The 26,924-nt window shown below is 42.5% G+C and overlaps 1 protein-coding gene across 9 annotated transcripts in view; it reads right to left on the bottom strand.

Moving 5' to 3' along the window:
* LOC119653574 overlaps window positions 1–26,924 on the bottom strand; it is a 194,781-nt gene that overhangs the window by 16,175 nt on the left and 151,682 nt on the right. For 3 of the 9 annotated variants that reach the window (XR_005249723.1, XM_038058308.1, XM_038058307.1), the window contains exons 6-15: window positions 24,412–24,591; window positions 24,263–24,339; window positions 24,020–24,161; window positions 16,681–16,889; window positions 11,755–12,163; window positions 5,617–5,637; window positions 4,804–5,073; window positions 4,308–4,620; window positions 3,534–3,687; window positions 3,263–3,370 (exon numbers count right to left, since the gene is read on the bottom strand). Coding sequence is in view for 8 of the 9 variants with exons in the window: in XM_038058308.1 (XP_037914236.1) it covers window positions 3,263–3,370; window positions 3,534–3,687; window positions 4,308–4,620; window positions 4,804–5,073; window positions 5,617–5,637; window positions 11,755–12,163; window positions 16,681–16,889; window positions 24,020–24,161; window positions 24,263–24,339; window positions 24,412–24,591 (1,883 nt within the window). In the remaining variant the exon portion in view is untranslated. The remainder of the gene's footprint in view (window positions 1–3,262; window positions 3,371–3,533; window positions 3,688–4,307; window positions 4,621–4,803; window positions 5,074–5,616; window positions 5,638–11,754; window positions 12,164–16,680; window positions 16,890–24,019; window positions 24,162–24,262; window positions 24,340–24,411; window positions 24,592–26,924) is intronic. The other 6 variants (XM_038058311.1, XM_038058313.1, XM_038058310.1 and 3 more) reach the window with 6 other exon arrangements.

Here is a 26,924-nt window from a genome sequence, read left to right as displayed (position 1 = left end):
GACTAAGGGGAAACCGAAGCGGCAGCGGTCCTCGGACGATCTTAACTCTTCGACACAGAAGGCAACAAAAAGGGCTCGGCCGGCAACGGCTAAGTCTTCATTTGCAGGCAATGCTATCGAAGCCGATGGATGGGTCCTGTATGACGACTCTAATCCATCCGGCTACGATACTGAGCAGTGCGAACAACTTAGGAGGAAACTCCTCCTAGCTGTAAGGACTGCATCCGCGCAAGGCTTTGCTTTGAGTCGGCAGGTGTATACCGTAAAATGTTACGGCTGAATTTTGACGTCGAAGACACGAACGAGTGGCTCAGGCAGTACTGCTCTTCCCTCAACGATGTGTGAGAGGCTGCGCGACTAACCTTGAAAAGGGTCTCTAAGCTTCCATTGATCAAAAAGTGCTTCCTCTGGCTTCTAGAAGAACAACGGAATGGTGCTGGGGTTCTGGAACAAATTGGTGTGCAGAAGCACCTCAACACGTCCACCTGGTTGCTGTTTGGCAGCAAAACAGGAGAGACAGCCGATAGGCCGGGAAATTTTCTCACTATCGGAGTTCTCGAACCCGATGTTAAGAAGGTTCGGGAAAAATCCGGCTGCCGACTCTACTATGGGCTAGGAACCGTCACGTTGCAAGTGTCGGCTCCTAAAACCATTGAAGGGGACGTGCAGCCTTCGGTATCTTCATCTGAAACGTAGATGAGGTGCCACATTTCCCAAATAAATTTGCAGCATTGTATACCGGCGACTGCACTTATCAGTCGTTGGATCAATAGCTGTAAGACATTTACCTACCTCATACAAAAACCGTGGGCTGTTGGTGGAGTAGTCAGGGGACTAAACTTCCAACATGCTGATCTGTTGTATGCCAATGGAATGGATAGAGAGATACTATGATGCTCTGCATATTTTCCCCATGACACAGAAGACTTTCCCAGTGAAAGATTCATCAGAGCTATCCAATATGCCAAAAGTAGAGGCATGGGGGTAATAGCAGAATGTGATGTCAACGCTCACCACATATGCTGGGGAAGTTCCAACATCAATGCAAGAGGATTGAGACTACTGGAGTATCTAGTAGGAACCGATTTGCAGATCCTTAATTTGGGTAATGAACCCATTTTCTTCAGGTCAGATGGTCAGGCGAGAGGTCAGCGACATCACGGTGGCATCTCCTGACATCGCGGCTCTCATCGGAGAGTGGAGAGTATCAAACGGTATCACACTCTCGGATCACAGACGCAATGATTTCGTAATGGGCATGGATCTACCTCCACCCACTCCATTTCGGAATCCGCGGAAGACAGATTATGTGATGTATAAAATAGAATTGAGCGCCTGAGTCACGATCTCTGGGAAGCGCATGAAATCCATTGCTGGAATTGAGAAGACAACCCAGATGATCACAACTAGCATGAAAGGAGCTTTCGAACAAAGCTGTTCACTCAAGATGCCAAAGAAGGACAAAACACAATGGTGGAACTCGGATTTTGCAAAACAGAGGAGAACGAGAAGGATGCTCCTCAATTGTGCTCTGAAGTGTGATTCAGGCTCTAGCTGGAATCGCTATAAAGATGCACAGAAGGCTCTAAAGAAGAGGATAAGATCGGCTAAACGATCATCATGGAGACGCTTTTGCGAAGAGACTTGAGGCAACCTCAAAGCTGAAGCGGATTCTGGTCAAAGAACGTAGCCAGAAACTGGGTTATTTACGTTTACAGAACGGGAGGTACACAGAAAGCGATGAAGCAACGACAAACACAGTATGCGACCGCTTGAATGCATGAAATCCACAGCTGGTGCCTCCGCAATGGACTCACGGTAAACGCTAGGAAGACTGGACTAGTTATTTTCACTAGGAACGTCAGGCGGGGCAACTACACTCTACCCACTTTAGCAGGGGCGGAAATCCAGCTGGCACAAACAGTCAAGTACTTAGGAGTACATTTTGACTCCAAGTTAACGTGGAAGCACCATATCCAGGAACAATATTAGAAATCCTGCAGATTGCTCTGGTGCTGTAGGAATGCGATAGATAAGACAACGACGCACGCTCGATACCATCGGGGCGTGGAAAGATGGCCAATCATACGGTCATGCGTCTATCTGGAAATTCCTTGAAAAACAGAGCCCTGATGCCGATCATATGGTTTCCAGATTCATCTTTGAAAAGACATACACTGTCGTAATCATCGAAAGAAAAGAATGGCCGAAAAATGGTCCTGAGTCTTTTCAGATTACAGACTTAGTAATCTTCACCGACGGGTCAGTCATGGAGGGTGGATCGGGCGCAGGGGTCTTCTCAGTGAATCCGATTATAGAACTGGCCAGATATATGCCATTTCATTGGCAGCAGAAGAATGTCTGCGACAGAAATGGAGGGGTGACACCATTCGAATCTGTTCCGACAGTCGGGCGGCATTATCAGCACTAAATGGCAACAACATATCAAGGCAGTTGGTATGGAGTTGTCATCAGGTGCTGCTGAAACTTGCTCGACTGAACGAAACATTTCTGATGTGAGTGCCGGGGTACTCTAACATCGTTGGTAATGAGGAGGCTGACAGACTGGCTCGCTGAAGGTCTGGATCCACAATGGTGAGGCCAGAACCAGCTCTTGGAATCCGACCATCTACTGTCAAGTCTACTCTGAGGGGTGAAATTGCAAGGATTCACCCAGCTGAGTGGAGAAATGTGGACTCTTGCCGGCAGGCGAAAATCCTTGTGAAAGAGCCTAGGATCACTAGAGCGGCATTTTTGTTGCCCCTTAAGAAGCGGGACATGAAAACCCTAGTAGGGCTTTTAACGGGACACTGCTTCTTAAACTACCATATGGAAAGAATTGGGGCAGTGGTTTCGGCTATGTGCCGCCAATTCGAGGAGGAGGAGGACTTTTTATGCAGCTGCCCGGCATCCTCAGGTCTCAGACGAAGACAGCTTGGCAAGGTTTTCTTCAATGAAGAATCTGCACATTCTCTGCCTCTGGAGAATATTCTCAGATTCGCTAAAGCCTGCAAACACCGTAGCCGGGAAGCCATTGAATAGGCGATTTACGGGGTAGTATAATGGGCCTAACAATGACCTGAGTGCTCGGAGCTGCGAGCTGTCAGCCAATTTAGTCATGGGGAATGAGTTGAGTACTTTGATAAGTTGTTGACCTTCTTTCATAAAAAGATATACTTTTTAAGGCCTGTTTAAATCTGTTTGAAAAGCAAAAGGAATTCTCTTCCATGGTACCTAGATAAACGAAATAAGGACTACTTACCCACTAAGATGCTTGGCGACAAAGGTGTGATCATTATAAATGTGCAATTTAGTGCCCTTGCGACGCCATCTAGGCCTTTGCGCTATGGCTAGTGGAACTAGGAAATGCCTGAAAAAGATAAAAAAATATCTCTCAATGTTGGATAGATTTAAAGTTTAGGAAGCTTCAGAGATAGGGTCTAATTGGCGCGGAAAATGGATAGGAAAAAGGTTGAAGGACCCAATTGGGGCAGGGGCTATAAAAGATACAAGAACATCGATCAATTGCTTACCTTTTAATGCCATTCTCAAGTGTCTCCAGGACCAATGTAGATGCTTCATGTAAATATGTTTTCGTGCTAGCTGACGAGAAACCTGAGAGAGCTGATGATTCTGAAAGTGAGGATCGTCTTGATTGGTCTAGTGTCGGCACAATTAATCTCGGTCCTATATTCAACGTTTTACACAATATACAAACAGATACATTTTTGATGTTTTTTTTGTTGTTTCGTTTCACATACAAGATACATATATATGTTTACATATAGTACAAAGACAGGTGATTGGATTGTGTATAATATAGCGACGAATCGTGAACAGGTTTACATTAAATTTTGAAGAAAAAAAATAAGAAATGAGAAATATACATTTTACACAGTGCATAACGACGAATACAAATGTGAATACATTTTATTTGTTTTTAATTGGTTATATCAATGCGTTTTGTTTAAAAAGCCCAATTTTGACGGTATTTATACAAAATATACCCCCATTTTGTAAGAGTTGTTTAGATAATTACAAAAAGTTTTCGTGAGGTTTGTACGAAGGACAAATTATACAAAATTGAAAAGTAAGCCAGTGATATTTCGGGTGAGATTCAGTACCATTTGATATTAGTGTTAGGTTTTTCCAGTTGTCAAAAATTTTGAAATATCATTTTAGTGGAGTTAAATTGTGTTGAATGTGTTTACGGAAACGGTGAATAAAGAAAAGAAAAGAAGAGAAAAAGAACATTACAACCAGGTCCATATGTTGTACTTCAATGAGGACGAAATCCCCCAAATTACCTTGCGATGAACTATTGGTAAGGCCTCCCCGATCGGCGGAAATTGATCGAGTCTCCCCGTGTGGATTTTCAGCACTGATCGGGATCATGCCACGGTCAACTGACTTCGTCCTGTTCTTGGATCGCCCCAGGCGTCGACGCAGGGTTCCGAAGAAGTCACGCTTCTTTCTACTGCGTCCGCGATCTGAGTCCTGAACGCTGGAATCTATCGAGTGTTGATGGGGCAAACCACTCATGTTGTGGTTCATGGGCTGCATTCCATGGCCGTTGGTTTGAGGGTGGTGCGGGGATGAATGTGCGTTGGGATGACCAACCTGTATTTAGGTAGATTTGAAACTTAGTGCATAGTAAAAGTAGTATTGTGACTAGGATAGATTTTAGAAACAGCAAGTTAGTCGCTCTAGAAAAGTTTTTCCAAGAGAAGGTTCGCATCACACGAGGAAACTTAAGAAAATTTAAGAAAAATTATAAAATAAAAAAAGCAAAGGGGAACTCACCGAATCATCATTCTTAGTATCATTTTCAATATCATTCTCATTGTTAATGGTTCCATTCAATTCTGCAGTTATGTTACTTGCCTGCTCATTATGTACCTCAGCCGAAACGGATTTTTGGAATTGATCCGTTGGCGGTACGCTGTCCGTAGGACTGGCGGTAACATTTGTAACTGAAGCATCGACTTCTTGTTGCTCTTGGCCACCATTACCTTCAGCATCTGCATCAGATATCTCGTCGACTTGTATCTGACCATCTTTGTTTAGTTCAACCTAGTTTTTGTTTCATTTGTTAGGATTTTGTTAGCGAAGACAAAACGGAAAAGAGTGTCGAAAAAAAATTAAAAAAAATACTTTGTTAAATAAAATCAATTAATTGGCGCATTAATGTATAATAATTTTTGGCAGGATTTATTTAATTTTGCCAATAGCGGCCACGTCCTTATGAATTATGATCGCAACTTTATTGATGTTTCAATGATTGGGTTGACATTTTTGGCACTCTGACGAGTAGCAGAGGGTAAACGACAAAAAATTCAAATCAAAACCTCTTCAAATGCAGCGAAGATACATTTTGGCAAATTCAAGATACATTTTGATCAACTCAATCTCAAAAATCACGCGTTCTATGTCACCATTCAAAGCAAACAATCATTTCAAATCATTAAAGCTTCACTGGTCGAAACCAATCTTTTTCAAACTTGACAACAAACATAAGATATTAAGATACAAAACAAAACAGATGATAATTATGCCTATTACTAAAATTATTTAAGCTTAACAAAACCACAACGAAAATGTCGATGAATTAATTACCTTGAATTTGGATCGGTCACTCTAAAAAAGGGGAAATGAGAAAAAAAAAGAGAAAACAAAGGGAAAATGGTGAAAATAAATTTATGCAAAACGAGACAAAATGTTAGTTTGAATTTCTGTTAACACTAAAGTTGAATGATTGGAATTGAAATAAATAAAAGATACCAACAAGCCAAGGAAGGCATATCCACGGGATTCGAAACAAATGGGAAAAGTCGATGTAGCAGTGGAAGGATATGTTGAATGTCAATAATATGAGAGTTGAAATGATTTCCGTATCCTTTTGTTTTTAGATTACAATATCTTTTCCGCGAAAGGAAGTATCAAACAATGATTTGTACTCAAAAAAATTTAAAAGAAGCTATGAATCCATGAATATGTATGTCCAAATACCAAAATTTGATCCGCAATGGATGACGCTTCCTCTCTTCATTTTTTAAATATTTTGTTTTTGAATATCTTCTCATATTCGCATTTAATTACACCCAAATTTGATCAAACTAGATTATATCGCAAAAACGGTTTTAATAATCAATCAATCAGTGCAAGTGATGAACTTCCAATTTTTAAAATAAAATATATATGGTGGCTCCTGGTCCCCTGGAAGAAAGGGACAGTTTTTGAAAACATAGCACACTTTTTAAATTATCAGCACTTTAAATTTCAACCAAATTCAAAAACACTGAAAAGCCCGCGCCATTGTATGTGATGTCACAAATCGCTTCAAGAAACTTCCGTAGACCGGCAACTGGGAGTTGCTCCTTAAAACCTGAAAACCTCAAAGCTAGTTTCGCGGGCTAAATGTGAAGAGGGGCGGTGAAACATTGTTTGGGCGTTGTTCCACCTCCCTCTCGGAACCCACCTTGTCGTGGTAAGGGAGCCTGTATTACAGGCTTACTACTACACTAAGGGTGTCCAAAGTATGAATATGGAAACGAAGGATTTAAACTCTCCAAGTGGTAAGAAGTCACAGATTTTCAATCCACCCGCGACCATGAGCAATCAATCAATCAATCCGCCGAAACGCGGATTTTGAGGGCTTCACCACATTCATACCCTCCTATAGATAAATCTGTAGAAGGCATGCCTACGGCGAAGCTAGCCAGAAGGGAAAGTACGGGAACTCGCAACTTGAGAGAAACTGGAAATCCGACTACTGCCGGCCCGTCCGCTTTACTACAGGTCAAATCTACCGGCAGACGGAAAAAGAAGGATCGGCAGAAGGGAACTTCCACCACTAAGGAAGGGGGACTAGAGGCTGAATCCAGCCTGTCAGATCCTGCTCCTTCAACCTTACGGGAAGAGCGGAAGAAAGGGAAGCTGGTGACGTAGACGCTACTGGTTTAATGCCGGTATGTGGAATGGATCCCGGACACCGTGAACCTGAAAAGGCCCCAAGCCGGCAGAAGAGGACACCACGAAGGAAGATGAATCACCTTGGGAATGAGGAGATGGACGTGGCTGTACTCCTAGGTGCGGCAACGTCCAGAGAAATCGGACGCAAGGAAGTGGAATCTCCGGCGGAAGGTAACCCCGGTGAGATCCACACTGGACGCACCAGACTCTTCTGTCAGCCATAATGCGCGCAAAAAGCGTAAGACCAACACATCTGTTGTGGCTAACGCTCTATTATGCCCCGCACCATGGCTTACATCCACGTGTCCCGCGGTGATTAGAACCGGTGTACCGGGAGGTGATCAAATCAGCGAGAGAGATCTCAATGAAGCTGGTCCCTCCTATAGGAATACGGACACGTAGGCGGGAAGGAAGGAGGATGTATGCGCAAGCTGCAGCCTCTGTTCTGACTGCTGCCGTGGGAGTTTCCTCCAAGGATGGCAAAATGTCAGAGGCATAATTTACCATCCTCCGGGAATGCCTAGAGAGACTGAAATTCAGTCATATCAGGAAGCTGTTGAGCATTATCTCCATTTTGAGAATGAAGAACAACGAACGAAGAACAATGATGGTCCTCGACTCATACAATATAGAGCAAATTGCAGTATCTTCGCTGCGCTTTCCCACCATGGAGCTGAGCACGAAGGATAGTGCGTACAGTGGCGGAACCCTCGTATGAGGGTTCGTACTGGTGAAGGGAGTACAGAGTGAAGCCTACCTCCTAGTAATTTCTTCTACACCTTGCAACGAACAAGCGGAAGAAAGGGAAGCCAGAGACGTGAACGGAATTGACTTGATGCCAGTTCGAGTTATCGAATCTATACAAACCGGATACCGCGAACCAGTCAAGCTGTCAAATGGAAAACAGACGAATGCTCTGCGGGATGAGATGGGATTCTTCATGGACGAGGATATGGGAACTGCTGTACCTCCAAGTGCGGCTTTTCTCAGAGAAATCGAACACGGAGGGATTGAGTCTCTGGCGGCAAAGTGTGGGGGAAACCCCGTCATATGCGGACCGCGTTTTCCATACCACATTAAACTAAGTTTATGTTGAAAAACTTAAAGATTGGTCAAATCAACCTGCAGCATGCCAAAGCCTCCTCCTATCTGTTGGCAGCGAGGCTGACAAAGCTGCAAGACTTCCCCTACATTTTTCTGGTGCAAGAACCGTGGGTTCGATTTAACAGAATTTGTGGCATTGGATCGGTAAAGCAGGCTAGGCTCTTCTACGATGAAAGATCCACAAGACCGATAGTTTCCGTCCTGATGACAAGACTGTTAAAGTCAACCATGCTGAGACAATTCTGTTCCCAGGACTTAGTTACGGCCATCGTACAATATCAGATAAATGGTGAGAAGAAAAACATCATAGTTGCCTCCACTTTTGTACCGTGTGATTCTTTGTATCCTCCATCGACGCAAGAGCTTAAGGATCCTGGGAATCCAGTGGGCGCGAACACTTAATAAGTTGCGATGGGAATGCTCAACATATTTGTTGGGGCAGTAGCAAATGCAATCGAAGAGGAGAGAAGCTATTTGATTTCATCACTTCAGTTGGTCGGAAGACCCTCAAAAGTGTTAGAGTTGATTACACACTGGCGAGTGCTAGACGAGGTCAATCTGACTATTGCGTACGAGCAGTCTGCAGTACAAAGACGGAACCCTAGGAAAACGGCTAGGATAAAGTTCAATGAACTTCTTGGCAATAAAGTACAGTTCCCTAGGCGACTAAGGACTCCTTTGGTGATGGAAGATGAATTCGAAACTCTGAACTACATACTTTTAGAGTGTTATGAAGAGCCTTATCCTATCTACCGAGGCCAAAGCTGTAAAACGGTTCCTTGGTGGAACCAGGAACTGCAAAAACTCAGGAAATCAACAAGACGACCTCGAAACCATGCTTGCAAAAGCAATAAGAAGGAAGACTGGTTAAATTTCCGAAACTCACAGCGTGAATATAAGAGGCTCGCTAGGTGCTCGAAACGAGACTCCTTTAGAGCGTACTGTGAGGAACTGGAAGACGAAAGAGAGACTTCAAGGCTGTGCAAGACTTTTGCGGAAGTCGTCAGTGAAATCCGTTACAAAATCAAGCCCGAAGATAGCGGAGCAGAAGTGTTTTCCATTCTAAAAACCCAGATTGGTGGAGTCCTAGACGAATTAGAGCCGAGGACAGCAAATAAAGTTATATTCTGTGAAGCAGTCAAGATGCTTCTGGAAGGCAAAGCTTTTTTTTTCTAGTCTGGAGCTCACGTGCCTTTGGAAATCCGAGTACTTGACTGTCTCATAAAAAATAACGACCTAGGAGAAGCAATCAAACGCGAATGTCCGGAGAAAACCAATGCCCGGATTGGTATCACCTCTACGAACTTTTGAGGCTAAAATATTGCTGTGGTGCAAGTTGCGGAACAATACGGGAGGAAGCTTCTAAACAGCGGGAAAATCAGAATTGGCTAGGAGGTGTATAGAATACGAATCCGGGCCACCTCAAAAAAATGTTACAGATGTTTATATTATGGGGACACGTCTGCAATCTGCCGGGAGTCTGACAGGAGGATGACATGCCACAAATGAGGTCAGGCAGGCCAGAAAATGAACACATGCAATGAAAAAGAGGGTCTCGATGCACGCCATCCCGGCGCCCTTTCTATGCGTGGAATATCGCGAAGGTGAATACCAGGAAACTGTTGGAATAAATGGGGCCGCGCTGGAGTACACTCCAGGGGTGGTGGCGCTGCAGCTAACACTCTTGTAAATTCAGTTATGAACTTATAACTACGGCCTGCGGAGCTTCAATGCCCAGGAAGGCGTTGAGGCGTGGCAAGTCTTCTATATATTGGTGGACGGCGGAAAACGCAGAGCTCCGACAGGAGCGTCACAAACTACGCCGCTTGACACAACGTTTAAACGACCGGAATGAGATACGTACCACAATCATAGAGTACAGATCAGCCAAAAGGAGACCCAACAACACAATAAACAGGAGCAAAGCTCGCTGCTGGCCGGACTTGGTCGACGAGGTGAAAGGGGACCTGTGGGGACTCGGTTATAGACTTGCAACGCAAAAAATCGGGGCCCAGCGAAAACTCTGTTCCCTTAAGGCCGAAAAGATTGACCGCATTATACGGGCCCAATTCCCTACGCACCCCGTGCTGGATGATGACGGCAGTGCAGAGAGCGCTGAAGACTGCCCAGTTTGCTCTATAAAAATAAGACGCAGGGGTATACAAACTGGTGCTGCAACAGCAACAACGTTGGAAGGTGGGTTTTGCGGGTCCACGTACGAATTTTGATAGGAAACTTCAGGAAAGTTGACAGACCTATACCAAAACAACTAAAGATAATTGGCGAAGTTGGTAATGGTTGATGGTTGACCGTGATCAACCCGATTGGTCAATTTATGATAACCACCCCTTATTTCCATCAGATCATTATAACTGCAAAAATGTAAGCAGCCGGCCGATAAATGATGATGATAATCTAAATAAATCAGAATGTAGTTGGGGGAGCAATAATCCTGGCTGTCCAATAAGGGGCAAATGATAAAGAGGTTCGCGTGACAAGAAGGGCTTTTGGAAAAGATTTTGCGGTAAACCACAATGCTTTCATTGTCGGCGAGTTCTTAGCCGGGATCAGCTAGTTTCCTAGCCTGGCTATGGACCTAGCCCGGTGGATTTTTCTTTTATTTTCTCGGTTAAGCTGTGAAAGGGAACACTGTGGTATGACTGGAACGTATAGGTTCATGTCACATCGCCTCAGAAAAGGCCTTCTAGGATGGTCTTCTGTCTTGCAAACACCCCTAGGGAAGTGGATCAATGCAAAATGGTACCATTCCGAAGGTTTTTGGCTAATTGCTTGTATATTACCGGTAAGTTATTTTTTGTCGATCGACGAAACCTTCTAGTGATCCAGCTATAAACTCAATGTTGGTTGACGCAAAGCTTTAATACTGCGACAAGGTTAGAAAGGTGCAGCAAGGTTTCGAGCAGGTTTTCGGGAGTGGAATGCTTTTCGAAACAAATTGTTTTTTTATAGGAATTTATAGCTATCAGATATCCTTATATTTCATAGCAATTCTAAGAAGAACCTGATTTAACGATATTCCCGCTGTTAAATATTGACATACCCCAGCAACTCAGCGGACACTAATATAACATATTTTCTTATGCACTGCGATCATGCAGAAGACGCATATCTGCAATGTCTCTGATTGGATTATGGTTTCTGGTAAAATGACTCTGGATCTGAAAAAGCGAAAAGCTCCAACTTGTCATCCCGCTTTACCCTTCTGAATTGGTGTTTTTTCGCACTTATGTGTTTACATGTATAGGGGAGGAGAGTCGTCGTTTTTGGGTGGGGTGAAATAGTAAAATGTCGAAAGGCAAAGGTACTACTATATTTGGCGCATATGGTATCGTATTTGTACTTTTCTAAGTCCTGAGGATGGAGAAATGAGTTGTTTGATCAATAAACTCTGGGGGTAGTTCAAGCAAGTTTCAATTCTCAAAATTATTTGGTCTATACTATCAAAACTATTTGCTTTAAAGTTCAGATTGGGAAAGTTCCTGAGACAATCTTCCTTTCCAATTGACCCATAGGAATTACAATTCTTTTTTGTATTTTTCAAGGGGACTCGAAGAAACTGTAATTTCGATCAAATATGAGTAGATATTCAAACCTTTACCTTTATCACTAGAATTTATCATTTTAAATAATGTACACCACCTCCTTGATAATACTCACCCTCTGAACACTATGTATTATTAAAGTACTCTTGCTTGGATTTCCGCTGGTATTTAGCGCTCCTTCCTCAATAGCTTTGATCGCTGCATCCGCTAAGTCGGCACCATTCTTTAAATGCTCATTTATCATTGGTGTACTAATTTTAAGGGCTTCCTTCAACTTGTATGGACGTCGACCGGTAGGAACTTCGGCACCTTCGATGAATACAAATTCTACAGTTATAGCACCGTTCACATTCTCCGTTTCATAGGGACGGGGTTGAAGGGCTAGAACTTGTGTCGAGGCCGGTCCAACACTTAGCTCATCGATTCCAACCAATCCTAAACCTAGGAATTTTGGTGGAGCATTCGCATTGGCTGGACGATCGTAGACCTCGAATAGGATTTCGGCTGATTGTGCAGAAAGATCGCTGAAATATAATAGTTTGGTTGTTAGAAATCTTTGAAATACGGATTCTATGAATGATATTATAGTTTCACGAGGGCTTCATAAAAGATTCTCAGACTCTTCTCGAAGAGGTATCACGTACCAACGAAGTAATACGTTCCGTTTCCAGATTAAATATGGGAATATAAAGATAGTAAAGCGGCAATGCTGGGAACAATTGGTACCATATACGGCGCAAATATTCCTTCGCCGTCTTTGAAATTTTGTGAGGCTCAAAATAAATTCTTGGCACCATGGTCTAATGATACCAGTCCAATTAGTTTTGTAGCATTTGCATTTCTTTTATTTGAAACGTTCTTCCTACATTGTCAGGATACTGATACTCCAAGGAATGACCATAGTCTCGACGATACCACGCGAGAGTACTGGTGGATAGAATTGTAAAAGCTCGACAACAATAATAAGAGGGATCTTTTCATAGGTACAAATGTTTGCCCATACTATGATGGATTACGAACTTTGGCGATCCTCAACAATTGCCGAGGTGTCGGGATCCTAGTGAGCCCGATTCTACCAACTTAGGGACTGCGCGTTCGCTGCATTGAAAAGGATTTATTCCTAACATGGAGCCAATACCACGTCGTCATGGAGACCCGTTCTCCTCAGAACGATTATACATATGATGAATTTGTGATCAGAGATACCCTCGAAACTCGGGTATCTTCTAATCCCTTGGATTGGCTGGTTATTGTATGTGGACTCAAGAGGGCCTTGTCTCTGTATTGCGTTGAACCGGTTGACCAGGCTAGGTTCGCTGGTGAATTTACAAAGATATGTAGTTTTAAAACATAGAAAGCAGGAGGACGGAATTGAATATATTTCCATTAAAAATTGACAGACATTTAAACCAGAGAAATGAAAAGGAATACCATCATCATCAACGTTACAACACCGGTATCCGGTCTAGGTCTGCCTCAGTAAGAAACTCCAAACATCCTGGCTTTGTGCCGAGGTCCACCAATTCGATATCCCTAAAAGTTGTCCGGCGTCCTGACCTAGGCCATCACTCCATCTCAGGCGAGATCTTCAACGTCTTTTTTTTTTAACATGGATGCCCTTATAGACATCCTCACCCATACGAATTAAGTGACCCGCCCATCGCAACCTACCAGATGGTCATGGTATCACTCATTAATTTCGTCGTTTAGTAGGCTACGGACTTGTCCATCCTCTTGCTCAGCTTGCGAGGAATAAATAAGGACCGGCAAAATCATTGTCTTATACTTGACTCTATGGTGGGGCGTTTCGAGCGAAAAAATTTTTGCAAATTGAAATGGGCTCTGTTGGCTGACAACAACCGTGCGCGAATTTCATCGCCGTAGCAAGGAGAAAGGAACATAATTAAGAAGAAAATACATATGGGATATTGGTAAATTTTGGAAAAGCGCCCAACGTGGGATATTTTTGACTCCCCTTGAAGTGAAATTAGGTCTCGACAAAATCAATTTTTTTTCTTTACTTTTTTTACATAATTTCGTAAACGTGCTTTAGCAATATCTGGACAAATAGCAGGACATAGTTTCCTCCACTTATCGTAGATGACAACTAAAAGGATAGAGACTTGTACGCTAGCAATCTGCAGATGTCGCCGTTTATAATAATTTTGAAACGGCTACTACTAGGAGATGAACCGACTTTTCAGCTACGATCTTTTGGATTTGGCAATGATTCAGGATCAGATTCTGGAATGTACGAACGATCGACGAAGCTCCTATGAATGCTTGCTGCCGCACTATGAAGGAATTAGCATGAGGTCGCAGATCCTTTGATGGTTCTGTGAGGGAGGCGCTATCGACGACAATAAGTAGCTGAAGAAGTGGAAAATGCGCTCCACCACAGTTTTTAGCCATATCATATCCCGTGACCTTTTTTGTATGAAATGGCAGGTTGCTCTAATGTGCGGATACGGACTCCTCCCCAGAATAAAAGTAAAGTCATTTCGGCCTTCAATGCAATCAAACGGATTAGAGCCACAGGGGTTTGACGGAAACTCGAGGTCCGACAATTTTCTTATAAAATGAAAGAATGGGATAATAGTTAAGAAAAAAGCACCCATCTTAAGTGTGACAATTGTAGGCGTATTTGCGTGCTTCCTGTCTTCTCAAGATAATGAATAAAATAATCCTGGAAAGTATCAAGAACATTTCGAAGACTTGATGGACAGAGAGCGGGCTAGTTTTCACTGATCCTTTTCGCACAGGGCGTGAATTTTCACTTCACCTGCTTTTCATCAATTTTGAGGGAGTTTTCAATAGCGTGAACAGGACATTCCTGGAAAACTAATAACGACATATAAGGATGGAAAATGTAAAATCTCAGGGAGATTTGAGGTCCAAAACGGAGTCCGTTAGGGTTGCATCTTGCATCGTTAAGGGATGAAGATAAAAAACCGGCGATGCTTCTCACGGTGTTCCTCCATGAATAACCGCGCAGCGTGTATTGCGTCAGTAGTTCCGCAGTTCTTGACAAATCTGGCTTGATTCACGGTTCTTTCAGCGATTTCGCGAATACGCTTGTCAAGAATGCGTTCAAAAACCTTCATAGTATGGGACAGCAACCGGATCGGACGGTAATTTGATCATTCTGTTGGACTACCTTTCTTTTTCCATATTGGAACTGGGGTACTTTCTTCCCAGTCAGATGGTGTTCTACCTTCCTGAATAACCTGATTGAAGAATTCACGGAACCGCAGTGTTAGGTCCCAGCTCTTCGCCTTCCAGGGGTCAGATGCGATGTCGTCAAGTCCTGTATCTTTCCCCGATTTCATTCGTTTTAATACCTCCCCGACTTTAGTTGCGCTGACAAGTGGAACTGGTCTAAATGTCGGCAATGATTGTGGAAGTGGAAGATGAGCAAATTCTTCAGTTGAAATCTGCCCAAAGTATTCTCGTCATCTATCCGTTGCGGCTCGACGGTTGGTAAGCAAAGTACCGTTCTTTTCATTAACGCAACAGAAGTGTTCGAGTGCGTTCGTTACGACTTTTAGCAAGTCGATACAGATCTCTCTCGCCATCACGAGTGTCGAGTTTATCGCAAAGATTTTTGTAACGGTCCGCCCGGGTGACAGCGACTGTTTTCTTTGCTTACCGGTTGCATTCTCATAAATTTTCCAATTGGCCAGCGTTTTATCGTCGAGGACCTTGTGATAGAGACGTTTCTTTCACGGACCTTCATTTCAACATCATCATTCCAAAGCCAAGCATCTCGATTGATCTACCGCTTACCTGACTTGGTGACCCTCAGGGGTTGCAGAACACAGAAGAAGAAGAAAAGGGGTTGCAAAACACAGAAGAATAACAGTCTTTCCAGTTATTGTGCCAATATTTAGCATGCAGACACGTATTTGTCAACAACCTTTGCCCACTGCCGCGTCGACTGAGGTAGATGCCCTAGCATTTTTCCGGAGCTTGTTAGTCGATCCGATCATGTTATTTTTAACGACTTCGGATGCATTTTCTTGGCCAGCCTGTCGCGGAACTTGTCACCAAGAGAGATAAGGTAGGATTTTGGATAGTAGAATAACTCAGCATTTTATTTTTGTTTTACCGAGGATATTACAAAGTACGTTGGCTCAAACCCTCCTCCTTTATCTGGGCTTGGAACCAACATGCTATGTTAATAGCATGAAGGACAGACGACAGAGTCGAGACGAGATTCACTTATGCAGATAACATGAAAGTAGCAGAAACTCTTGGAGTCGCTTACATTTCGAGCTTGAACGGTATTAAATGTGTTTTCGAAGAATCGATCCATCCAGGAACTTTCAGGGCGAAATTACTCGTAAAAATTCTTGACAAAAGCACGAGGCGACCAACATGAATCTTCAATCCCTCCAATTCATAAAAGATTCTCAGAGACTCTATAATTTAATTAGAATTGTTGTTAACAGTGTAATGTACGCCGCAGGAGTCGGTGTGTTACAAGGAAAATTAGGAAAACATCAGTATATGGAACGGAGGTCGAAATATTTTACAGGAAAAGCATGAGAAAAATATAGTTTTTGAACGGAACGGATTTCTGAGGGAAATAATCTCTTTGCAAGTTTATAGATGCGACTGGGATGAGTGCAATTCATCAATTGAAAATATTTTAAACCAAAAATATGTGCTGAAATAAAATACAAATTATGAGAATATTTTTCTCGCCATATCTAAATTTTAGACACATATTTTCGGCATTGGGGACTCAAAAAAGGTGGATGTTGCCCTCAGTGATAGTAAGGATAATGGTAGTGAAAATTCAGTTAATTTCAATGGAAATTAACATTAGTCAAACCAAAAAGAAAGATACCTAAAAATTAATGGTTTTAAACAAAATTCAAAAGGGCGCTCAGTATGGGTTGATTTTTTCTCTATCCATATTTTTACGACACTATTATTCTTAAATGCAACATTTTATTCTATATACGATATTAATAACAATTAATAACAATTAATAACAATTTTATAATATTTACAAAATAAGAAAAAATGTACTTACAACAAGAAATGTTCATCCCAATACGGATTCATTCCCTGGCGCGCACCGGTCTGATTCTTTTGCGGTGGTTCATCCATCTCAACAACACAATAAGGATCCTGCGCATTAATTAGTCCTTCACCTTTCACGATCTTTACTAACAATCGTTTTCCAGTTGTCATATGTGAACCCGATAGGCGATTTTGCGAGTTTAAATGTTCCATGTTGTACTGGTTTTTGAAAATGAATGTTTTTTTATTTAAATAATTAAAAATAATGTCCTGAATTAGGACAAAATATACGAAAGTATATGCACAACTGCTGTCTGGTTGCATTTTTTTAGCAATATCCTGTAAATTTGACAGTGAATTTGTGCAGGGGATGTATGCAATCAAACATGAAAATAATAGTTTTGGATTTTCCATTTTGAAAGGTTTCAACCCATTTTATTGAATAATACCATCTTGAAAATCGCAAGTACATTATTATTTGTAATTAACTTCGCAGAAATTTTTTGACAGGATAAATTATGCGTTATTGGTTTATTCCCAGATTTTCTGATATTGAAAGTACTATTAGTAGGGGAAGCATCCACTTTGCTTTCAGTCGAATGCAGACGTTTATTCCCATTCAACTTCCTCTAACCCATATCTCTGAAATAATAATGAAATGAGACATATTATTCCGAATACTAATAATATATCGTTCAATATTATAAGGAGCGAGAAAAGAGCTAGGATTAAAGGGAATCTTCCTCCACTAATATTCAACAAATCACATGGTGCAGTGATGGCTCTGGCTCCATCATGCCTGGCAAATTACAAGCATGGATAAGAACGCAAGCAAATGGATATTAGTTGATTGATAGACGCTCTCGATATAAACAAACAAACATGGACTATACTTGACATAGCGTTAATATCATTCTTGCGTGAACGAGTGTAATTTTCGAATATGAGTCGAACCATATTGAAAATAAATCCTTTATGTATGCAGATGAAGGGAAAAACCCTGACCTTTTCCATATGACATAACATTTACAAATGTCTGTATTCTCAAGTGGATTGGCGAAATCACTTCTCAAAAATGACGTAAAGTCCCACAGAGATTTAGAAAATGTTTTATAGATATTGTTCTGTTCTTCCATAACTTTTTGAATAATGGATAAACGGAAGGAAGAAGGTGATCCCAATGGGCATCCATTATTTACCAAGGTAAATTCAGAGACTAGTCGTGAAGGAAATCTCCGACCACAGCACTCGTATGCAAATTCATGCTTATTTTTGGAACGGGTTGAATACATTCGAAAACGGAGATTGTAACCCAATTTAATGAGATACCAAGACCTGCAAGTATTTTTGATTTTTCAAGATTTTTCGTACTAATTAATGATGATTTTCCAACTTTAAGGATATGGCGCCCAATGTGGGGCACATGGGTGGCTGTCAAAGCCATTAAGGCAGGGGCATGACAGTTTAGCAGTTCTTCCGAAAACATTGACATGCTTTAATCTCTGGAACCACATAAGTTATCAGCTACGTCTTGAAAAAGCAGCATTCAACCTAGCTGACTGCGAAAACATAATGATTGTTTTCAGTGGTGGTGAAGTTTCGTTATCAAAAAAGATCCTGAAAGTAAAGCGGTACGTGTGCCAAGTAGAGTCAAGGAAATGATGATTTCAGTACCGTGAAGTATTTTGCGCGTTCTCAGAACTCTTCTATAAAGGCTGGTCAGCATTGCTACAAGGACAATATGCCAATGAAGCGTTTTCTCAAACGTGGGCAACGTCGATGAATAACACCCACTAAAACTACCGGCAAACTGGGGACTCTACCTTAAAATAAACCATCGATTATTTCAGTAGTGCGTTATGTAAGTGCCGGTCAAAATTTTAACAGATCGGTCGTTTTTTAGGCATATTGTTTAAGAAAGGTGAAAAATTGCTTTGGAACATGGTAAAGTCTCTTGCGGGGGTCCTTTTGCCAAGGTTTTCGGGCTACTAGATTAAATCTCAGGTGGGGTTCTGACTGAGTTCCGTACGATTAGGTATCGATCGGCTTATGTGCATATAGGACTTTTTGGTGCGTAATCAATAGCATAACTTCGTTGAATAAAAAGGAACCTCCATTAGGGTACTTCAATCTTAACGCGAGAGAACCGCCAAAGGTGGTCTTGCAGAAGAAAGTTTGCTTTGAGAAGGCTACTTTGGTTCTGGTGTTATTAGATTAAACCTCTGGTCAGGCACCAGTTGGGCTCCGTGTGGCTTAGCATTGCCCAAGATATTGAAGACAGTAAAATTTTAGTCGGGTGGTGCTGCCTCGATCTTTTTGTAAGTACCTCTAAATTTTGCATAGTTTTAGAATTTTCAAAACCAGTCTCCCACCTGGTTAGAAATACCATAATTGAGTTGTGGCGTACCATGGAAACATAATTGAACATAAAAGAGAATTAAAAATTCTGACTTTTGCCAAATTGTGGAAATTTTTTTTTGTACTGAGTGGGAGGAGAAATAGGCATACCATTGAACGCTCGAGAGGGAACAGAGGGATACAGCGTGAAGGAAAAAAGGAGAGGTAAGTTCACCAAAGACAAATCTTGGTTGTTGACAGGAAAGGTTTCTATGTCGATTTTTTGAAATTTCAAGGATATCTTGTTCAATAATATTCTTCGTGGATGTAATACCATTAATAGTGTATATTTCAGCCGCCTTTTTGGCAGGCAAAATTAAACTAAAATGTCAGAAAAAAATCTAATTTTTCAGTGAAATTACTTTTTTGACAATGCGAGACTCCACACTGTTTTTAAATCGCAAAATATCCAAAAATTTGTTCTGGACTATATTGAGATATCCTCTTTGCCAGTGTGACTGACATATGTTCGACTCATTTAAAAAAGAACTTGCAGGACGACAGCAGAGGAACAGAGAATGACGCGGGGAATTGATCTGCATAAACATCCATGAATCTACATGATCCTCCATACCCAAAAAAAGGCCCCTCTTTCCCGGACAAACCCAATTCCATCTACTGGAACATACGTGATTTCAACGCCTTATTTCACTCGGCCTTCCTTTTCTTTCACTGATGCATTGCGCAGCGGCAACCCAAGTCACACGGTCCTACATGTACCTTCTCACCAAGCCATCGCAGGTCTCTGAACTTTCACTGAACAATCCCGGTAGTTCACGATGATGTCCAACACGATGATCTTATGGTATCCAATCATGGATGGTTAAGATCTCTGAGTTAACCATCAACTCGATAGTCAGTCGGGCTCGAAGCCACAAGCTCGAAGTGTTCCTGAGCGAAAATAATCCGCAAATAGTGCTCCTATGTGAAACCAAGTTGCACTATAGAAAAAATCCACTTTTCCAAATTTCAACTTATTCCGCACAGACAGACATCATTCTAGCCGAACGCCTCCATATCTTGCCGGAGGCATTGCAATACTGGTCTCCGACAAATTTCTTGCTACACAGCTCTTTCTTCCCTCCAATGCCCTTAAATTTGTAGAGGTTACCATCATCTCAATTGAAACCCACTTCGGCTTCGTATAAGTTGTTTCCCTTTACTATCCCAATCAACTTTCTGATCCGAACGACCTATCCACCTGACAACTGGCAAATCGTGGTCTCTCATTTTAGGAGACGACTTAAACGCCAGACACACTTCCTGGTTGGACTCCTACACCAATAACAATGGACGAAAACTGCACCACATACCCCGCTGCATCAGGGACAACTCCCCGATCAGACCATTCGCGCACCGCCACTAACAGCTACGGACTTCAGGAACGCCATCTGGTGGCTCCTAACCGAGCTCCAACTCCGTCAGAATCGAAAGTTTCTACTGATACTATTGATATTGCAGCTCGTCAATATACTGAGGCAATTCAGATAGTATGTGACAAATTCTTACCAACACGCTCCCTCAACTTTCTTAACCTTATCTCCCTCCCGGACGACATCTTTCAAAAGATTCATTATTTAGGAATAGATATTCCCCGCAGTACTTCTTCCCTAAGAATGAGATCCATGATCTCGACACCTCAATCCGGGAAAGGATCTTCATCCTGTATACTAACCACTTCCACAATCGCCTCTCCAGCATTGACCACTTACAGCGAGCTGAAGCAAGTATCCTCGCTATTTGTTAAAACTGCCAGCCGTAACGACATCCTTCCACAAAACATATCCCCTCCCTAAAAAGCAAATATCCAAGCTAACAGTTAACCAATCTATTCTCCACATACTTGAACAAAGTTTTGATGCTGCGGTCAATGTATCAATTAACTCCCTTCGATCCTCAGAATCGTACACCCAAATAGTCATCCAGACTGGACTATTGAAATACATTACTGCTTCAATCTCGCTTATTAACTTCATTAAACCCAAGATGGTTACAATGTTCATCGTTCCATAATTCTTAAAAATGCTGTCTCGATCAGCCCCCTTCTGTCAACATTATTCAACTACTGTTTGCCAAACGCTAATTGCTCAGATCACACCCATCCCAAAAAAACGAAAATCCTCCATCTCGGGTACAGGCCTATCGCTATCCTTTCAATAATAACCATTGGCGCAACAATCGATATTGGATCAGGGCCTTGAAGTGTGTTAGAGTACTTCATTCAAGACCGTAACGGTACTCTACAGGATTACAATATCCTGTAGGAGGCAATGCGGTCAGCATTGAGCTCATCCGAGATTATTACCCTGATTTAACTCAGGTACTTATTCACAGTTGATTCAACTGATATTCGGCATCCAGTTACGATGACAAATCCCTCTCCTTCCGTACGACAATCCAGCGCTCTAACCACTTGAGCCGTCCGGACATATCCACTTTCAAACTCCGCCAAATACTTCGAGCGGAACCGAAGTTAATGTTAGATGAGCCCTGCGATAGAAACAACTCTAGCCTGGATTTTCAGATCGCCAACCGAACAGGTCATTCGGTTGAACATGTCCTGAAAACTGACGTCTTGCTCGGAATTAGTCGCAATACACCCAAAACGGCCTGTCTGCTTGACATAAGGAAAGTTTTTGACTCCGTCTGGCGTTCATAAGCTAAATAACATATTACACTTCTATCCGCACCTCTGTTAACTAATATTTAGCTTTCTTGAAGGGCGACAATCCCAAGTAAAAGTTCAGCAGGAACTATCTTCCCCTTACACCAATACAGCTGGAATCCCTCAAGGGTCAGTCCTCCCCGCAATCCTTTTCTCACTTTTTACCGAGGATATCCTGAAACTTACTTCCACATCCAATCCTATCGAGATCCTCTAATATGCCGAAGACGTTGTTGTGTACACCACCACGGAGGACATAGTCCCGCCGATATTTCACTAAGTGGAAACTGGTCCTCAACCCGCTGAAATGTTAAACAGCCGTCCTGAAGATAAAAATGAAGATGACTCTGAAGATGGTTATCGATATCAAAAACCTGCCCTTAAAAATTCATACATTGCTCATCGCCACGGTGAACCAAGTGATATACCTTAGGGCACTACAAACTTAACCCTATCCAACATTTCTCATATCAATAAAGATCTCTATACTCTATAAGTAAGCAAGCAGCTAATCCCACCCTTAATTACGTTCGGCTTCATCTTATGGATCGCGCAGCCTCTGCATCTGATAAGGAAAGATTCTTTGGGAACGCGACAGCGATCGTCACGACATCTAGAACGAGGGAAGTCATGCCGATCCATACAAGGGATTATTTCAGACAGAATACACATGGACCCTTGCCATGACTATTGGGTCGCGTTTCCACTCCTCGCACAGCAAACGAAGCTGTCTTCGAATAAAGGTGTCCCAATCAAGCGCCAGTGTTTTAATTTGATGGGAATCCAAGTACCCATAATTCCTTATCGATGGAGAGATTCCTAATCAGATGGAGAGGCTGATGACGATGGAAGAAAGTATATATTCCATCAGATCCCTTATGAAGTCGCCAAAACACCACGCTTCGACGCCGTTCTGACTAGATGCGCGGTCAAATTCCTTGAAAGATGTTTTTTACAACCTAACTCCTTAGTTGCTGAAATCAACGAGAAAAACCTTTCCCGCTCGAACCGATTCCCACAAAGTCTCCCAGTATATAAAACGATAATAAGAGCTACGCTGTGCTACACGGATGTGAAACATAAACCCTAACATAAGCTCCCGAAAAACTGGTGAATACCTTCGGAAGGAGAGTCCAGAGGAGAATAATAGGAACTAAACGAGAAGACGTACATACATGAGTTGTACCAAATATTTGACGATTCTGAACTCTCAAAATTAATCAAACTTCGAAAGTTCTAATGAGATGACTGGGTTTAACGTATGGATTATATTCGGATACCTAAAAAGGTATTCGCAGGGAGAGCAGAAGGACGAAGATTCTATTGGCGAAGACAACGTTTCACTTCTTATTTCGCTCCGGAAATCGGAGGACGCGGATCTATGAATCAAGATGGCTGAAGAAAGCACATCCTTAAGGCCCAGGCTCGATTTAACGATCAAATTTATGACTTACCACAACCGTTTGATTGTGGATGAAATTGACTCAATAGGCTGTTGCGGATGGGTCACTTAATCCGTATGGCTGAGGTTGACCCTATTAGGAAAGCCTACGGGGGAAATATCTATGTTAGGAAAGAAGATACGGCAGACCTTGCTTCAAATGAACCGATTGAACTTCGAAGTCTTGCTAGGGATATCTAATTGGTAGACCAGGGACCAAAATTGGGATGTTTGGAGTTCCTTATTAAGTCAAGCCTAAAACGAGCACCGTTTATTATTCCATTAATGATGATAATGGGAAGGGTCAGGATGGGCTTCATCAAAGCCGGTCCTTGTCTAGGTTTTGGGGTAATTCGGATCTAGAAAAGCAGTCGAGCCGCGCTATTCATTTTTCTTTTATGATTTTACAAAGAAGGGACTGGCGATTGTTAATAGGTTTAGATATCAGTCACGCAAAGCGGTACCAGGCTTTGCAATATTGTATGTCAATATCTATTTCTACAACGCAATTCTTTTATTGGATATTGAAACCATATTCCCAATGTATATTATTCACTTTAGATGAAACCAGACAGCAAGTTCTGCTCAACCTTCGCAACTATAAATATATACAAACGATGACGGGGGAAGAAATAGCTGGAACGATGATAAAACTAATGAATCACCCATAAAAACACCAGTCATGCTATAACTCGTGCGATTCTACACAAAAGTTGGGAGCTATAGAATGCAATTGGATAAAACTTTGAAAATAAGATGACTATCAATTTTATGGGGTTCAATGGAACAAAACATAATCAAGGGAATCACTAAAAACTGAAAACTACTGAAGATTTCTTCCCTCACCGCCAACGAGTCATATTGCATTGGATAATTTGGATAATTTACAGGATATTCAGGTTCCATTTCTATCGCCCGCGGACAAGTTGAATAGACGGAGAAATCCACAGGGTAAGTGGTGTTTCTTAAGGCGCTTGTAATCACTTCACTGAAAAGATACCGAAAAAAGATATTTAGTTGTTCCAACAGATAAATTCGGAACTGTTTTTAAAATCTTAATGACAAGCAAGATTTATCTGGAAAACATACTTGATAACTTCCTGTAATTGTTGCTCATCCTGGTCCATAGGTTTGATAGCACCAACACTATTCATGGCGATGCGAATCTGTGGAATATAGTTCGGTTAGTTATAAATATCCTGCAGGAAGGATGCTGGAAACTCGGTTAATATACTTACATCAGGATAGCCTTCAATTTTCATTTCACCCTTCAACGTTATGTAGCTCATGGTAATTGATAGTCGGGCACGGAATCGGGACACAGTCAGCTTGTAGTGTGATGTCTCGACTTTACCCGATTTCTGCCGGATTGCCTTCACCTGAAGGATTGGTGTCGCCTCACAGTCGCATGTTATGACCTAAAACGGAAAGGAAATATGATTATTTCAGGGATAGATGGAAGGGGTTGGTGTGTTTCCTATATGGGCTGAATGGTTGTCCCCTGATGAGAACATGGCCTTATTGCTTATTATTTCCACAACATCACCATATCCCGGAATAACTCCGCCATGCTATTAGCATAGTATGCTGGTTCCAAGCCCAGGTAAAGGAGGAGGGTTTGAGGCAACGTACTCTGTACTATCCTCAGTAAAACAAAAATAAAATACTGAGATCAGGGAAAGAGATAAATAGAGTATAGTTGGAGTTATCCTCCTATGCTAAATCCTACCTGATCTCTCTTGGTGACAGGCCCCGCGACAGGTCGACCAAGAAAATGCATACAACGTCGTTACAAACATGATGATCGGATTGAGTCACAAGCCTCGGAGAAATGCTAGGGCGTCCACCTCAGTCGACGCGGCAGGACGGGCCCCGGTCCTGTCGAGAAATGGGCAAGGGTTCTTGGCGCATGGACGGCGTCAGGACGTAAGCAAGTTAGTCCGCACACAACGAACAAAACAAATACGTGTCTGCACGCTAAATGTTGGTACCCTAACTGGAAAGACGGAGGAACTCGCAAGAGCCCTTCGGAAAAGGTGCATTGACATCTGCGCTCTGCAAGAAACCCGATGGTCTGGTGCCAAAAGCTGCGACATTGAACGCGAACGCGGTAAAATTGGCTACAAACTTCTCTATTTTGGTATCCCACACACTCAATATGGTGTTGGCATTGCCATCTCAGAGGGTTTCCGTGATGCCATTAAAGAAGTCGAACGATTTGATGATCGGCTGATGAAGCTCACCATTATATCAGCTGATCGCACTATTCACTTCTTCACCGCGTATGCACCACAGACAGGTCGACCTGATGCCGAGAAAGATGCCTTCTGGCAACTTCTCGATGAAAAGACTTGTCACGTGCCTGCTGACGATTACATAATAATTGCCGGCGACCTTAGTGGTCATGTGGGTGAAAAGGCAGACGTTAACAGGTGCCATGGGGGAAAGGGGTTCGGAGCGCGCAATGAAGGTGGCGAGTGTATAATCGATTTTGCGGACACCCATGACCTTGCATTTATGAATACATGGTTCATCAAACGATTGTCTCATCTTCCCACATTTTATAGTGGGAGCAGTAAAACGACGCCAACATTTTACCACTGTCACTGATTGCAAAGTCGTTCCCTATGAAACCACCTCAACATCGGCCGTTGATTGCCGTCCTGCGAATTAAGCCACCGATAAAACAGCGTGACGAACGCACTGGCCCGCCGCGCATTAAATGGTGGCGATTTGGTGAGAAGAAAGAAGAAATGGTCTCACTCATACGATTGCCGATTGCCGAATCATGGAACCAAATGAAAGACACGATCCACAAAGCGGCCTCTGCAACCCTCGGGGTTACCAAGCCGGGTAAGCGGTACATCAACCGAGATACTTGGCTTTGGAATAATGATGTTGAAATGAAGGTTCGTGAAAAGAAACGCCTCTACCACAAATTTCTCGACGATAAAACGCCTGCTAATTGGCAAATTTATAAGAATGCCAACCGCGAAGCAAAGAAAGCGGTCGCTGTCACCCGAGCGAACCATTTCAAAAATCTTTACGTTAAACTGGACACTCGGGATGGCGAGAGAGATCTGTATCGACTTGCTAAAAGCCGTAATGAACGCACACAGGATATCGAACGCTTCTGTTGTGTTAATGACAAGAACGGTACTTTGCTTACCAACCGTCGAGCCGCAACGGATAGATGGCGAGAATACTTTGAGCAGATTTCAACTGAAGAATTTGCTCATCCTCCACTTCCACAATCATTGCCGACATTTGGAGCAGTTCCACCAGTCAGCGCAACTGAAGTCGAGGAGGCAATAAAACAAATGAAATCGGGGAAAGCAACAGGACCTGACGACATCGCATCTGAGCTCTGGAAAGCGAAGATCTGGGACCCAACACTGTGGCTCAGTGAATTCTTTAACCGGGTTATTCAGGAAGGAAGAACATCATCTGACTGGCAAGAAAGTACCACTGTTCCAATATGGAAAAAGAAAGGTAGCCCAGCAGAATGTTCAAATTACCGTCCGATCCGGTTACCTTCCCATACCATGAAGATTTTTGAACGCATTCTTGACAACCGTATTCGCGAAATCGTTGAAATAACTGTGAATCAAGCCGGATTTGTCAAAACTGCGGAACTACTGACGCAATACACGCTGCGCGGTTACTCATGGAGAAACATCGTGAGAAGCCTCGCCCTCTTTACATTGCCTTTCTGGATCTAGAGAAAGCGTTTGACCGTGTACCACACGAA

The sequence above is a fragment of the Hermetia illucens genome, chromosome 4 (assembly GCF_905115235.1).
Source record: "Hermetia illucens chromosome 4, iHerIll2.2.curated.20191125, whole genome shotgun sequence".
Taxonomy (NCBI): Eukaryota; Metazoa; Arthropoda; class Insecta; order Diptera; family Stratiomyidae; genus Hermetia; species Hermetia illucens.
Note: the sequence above shows the minus strand (reverse complement) of the source record. Positions and strands in the feature narration are given on the sequence as shown.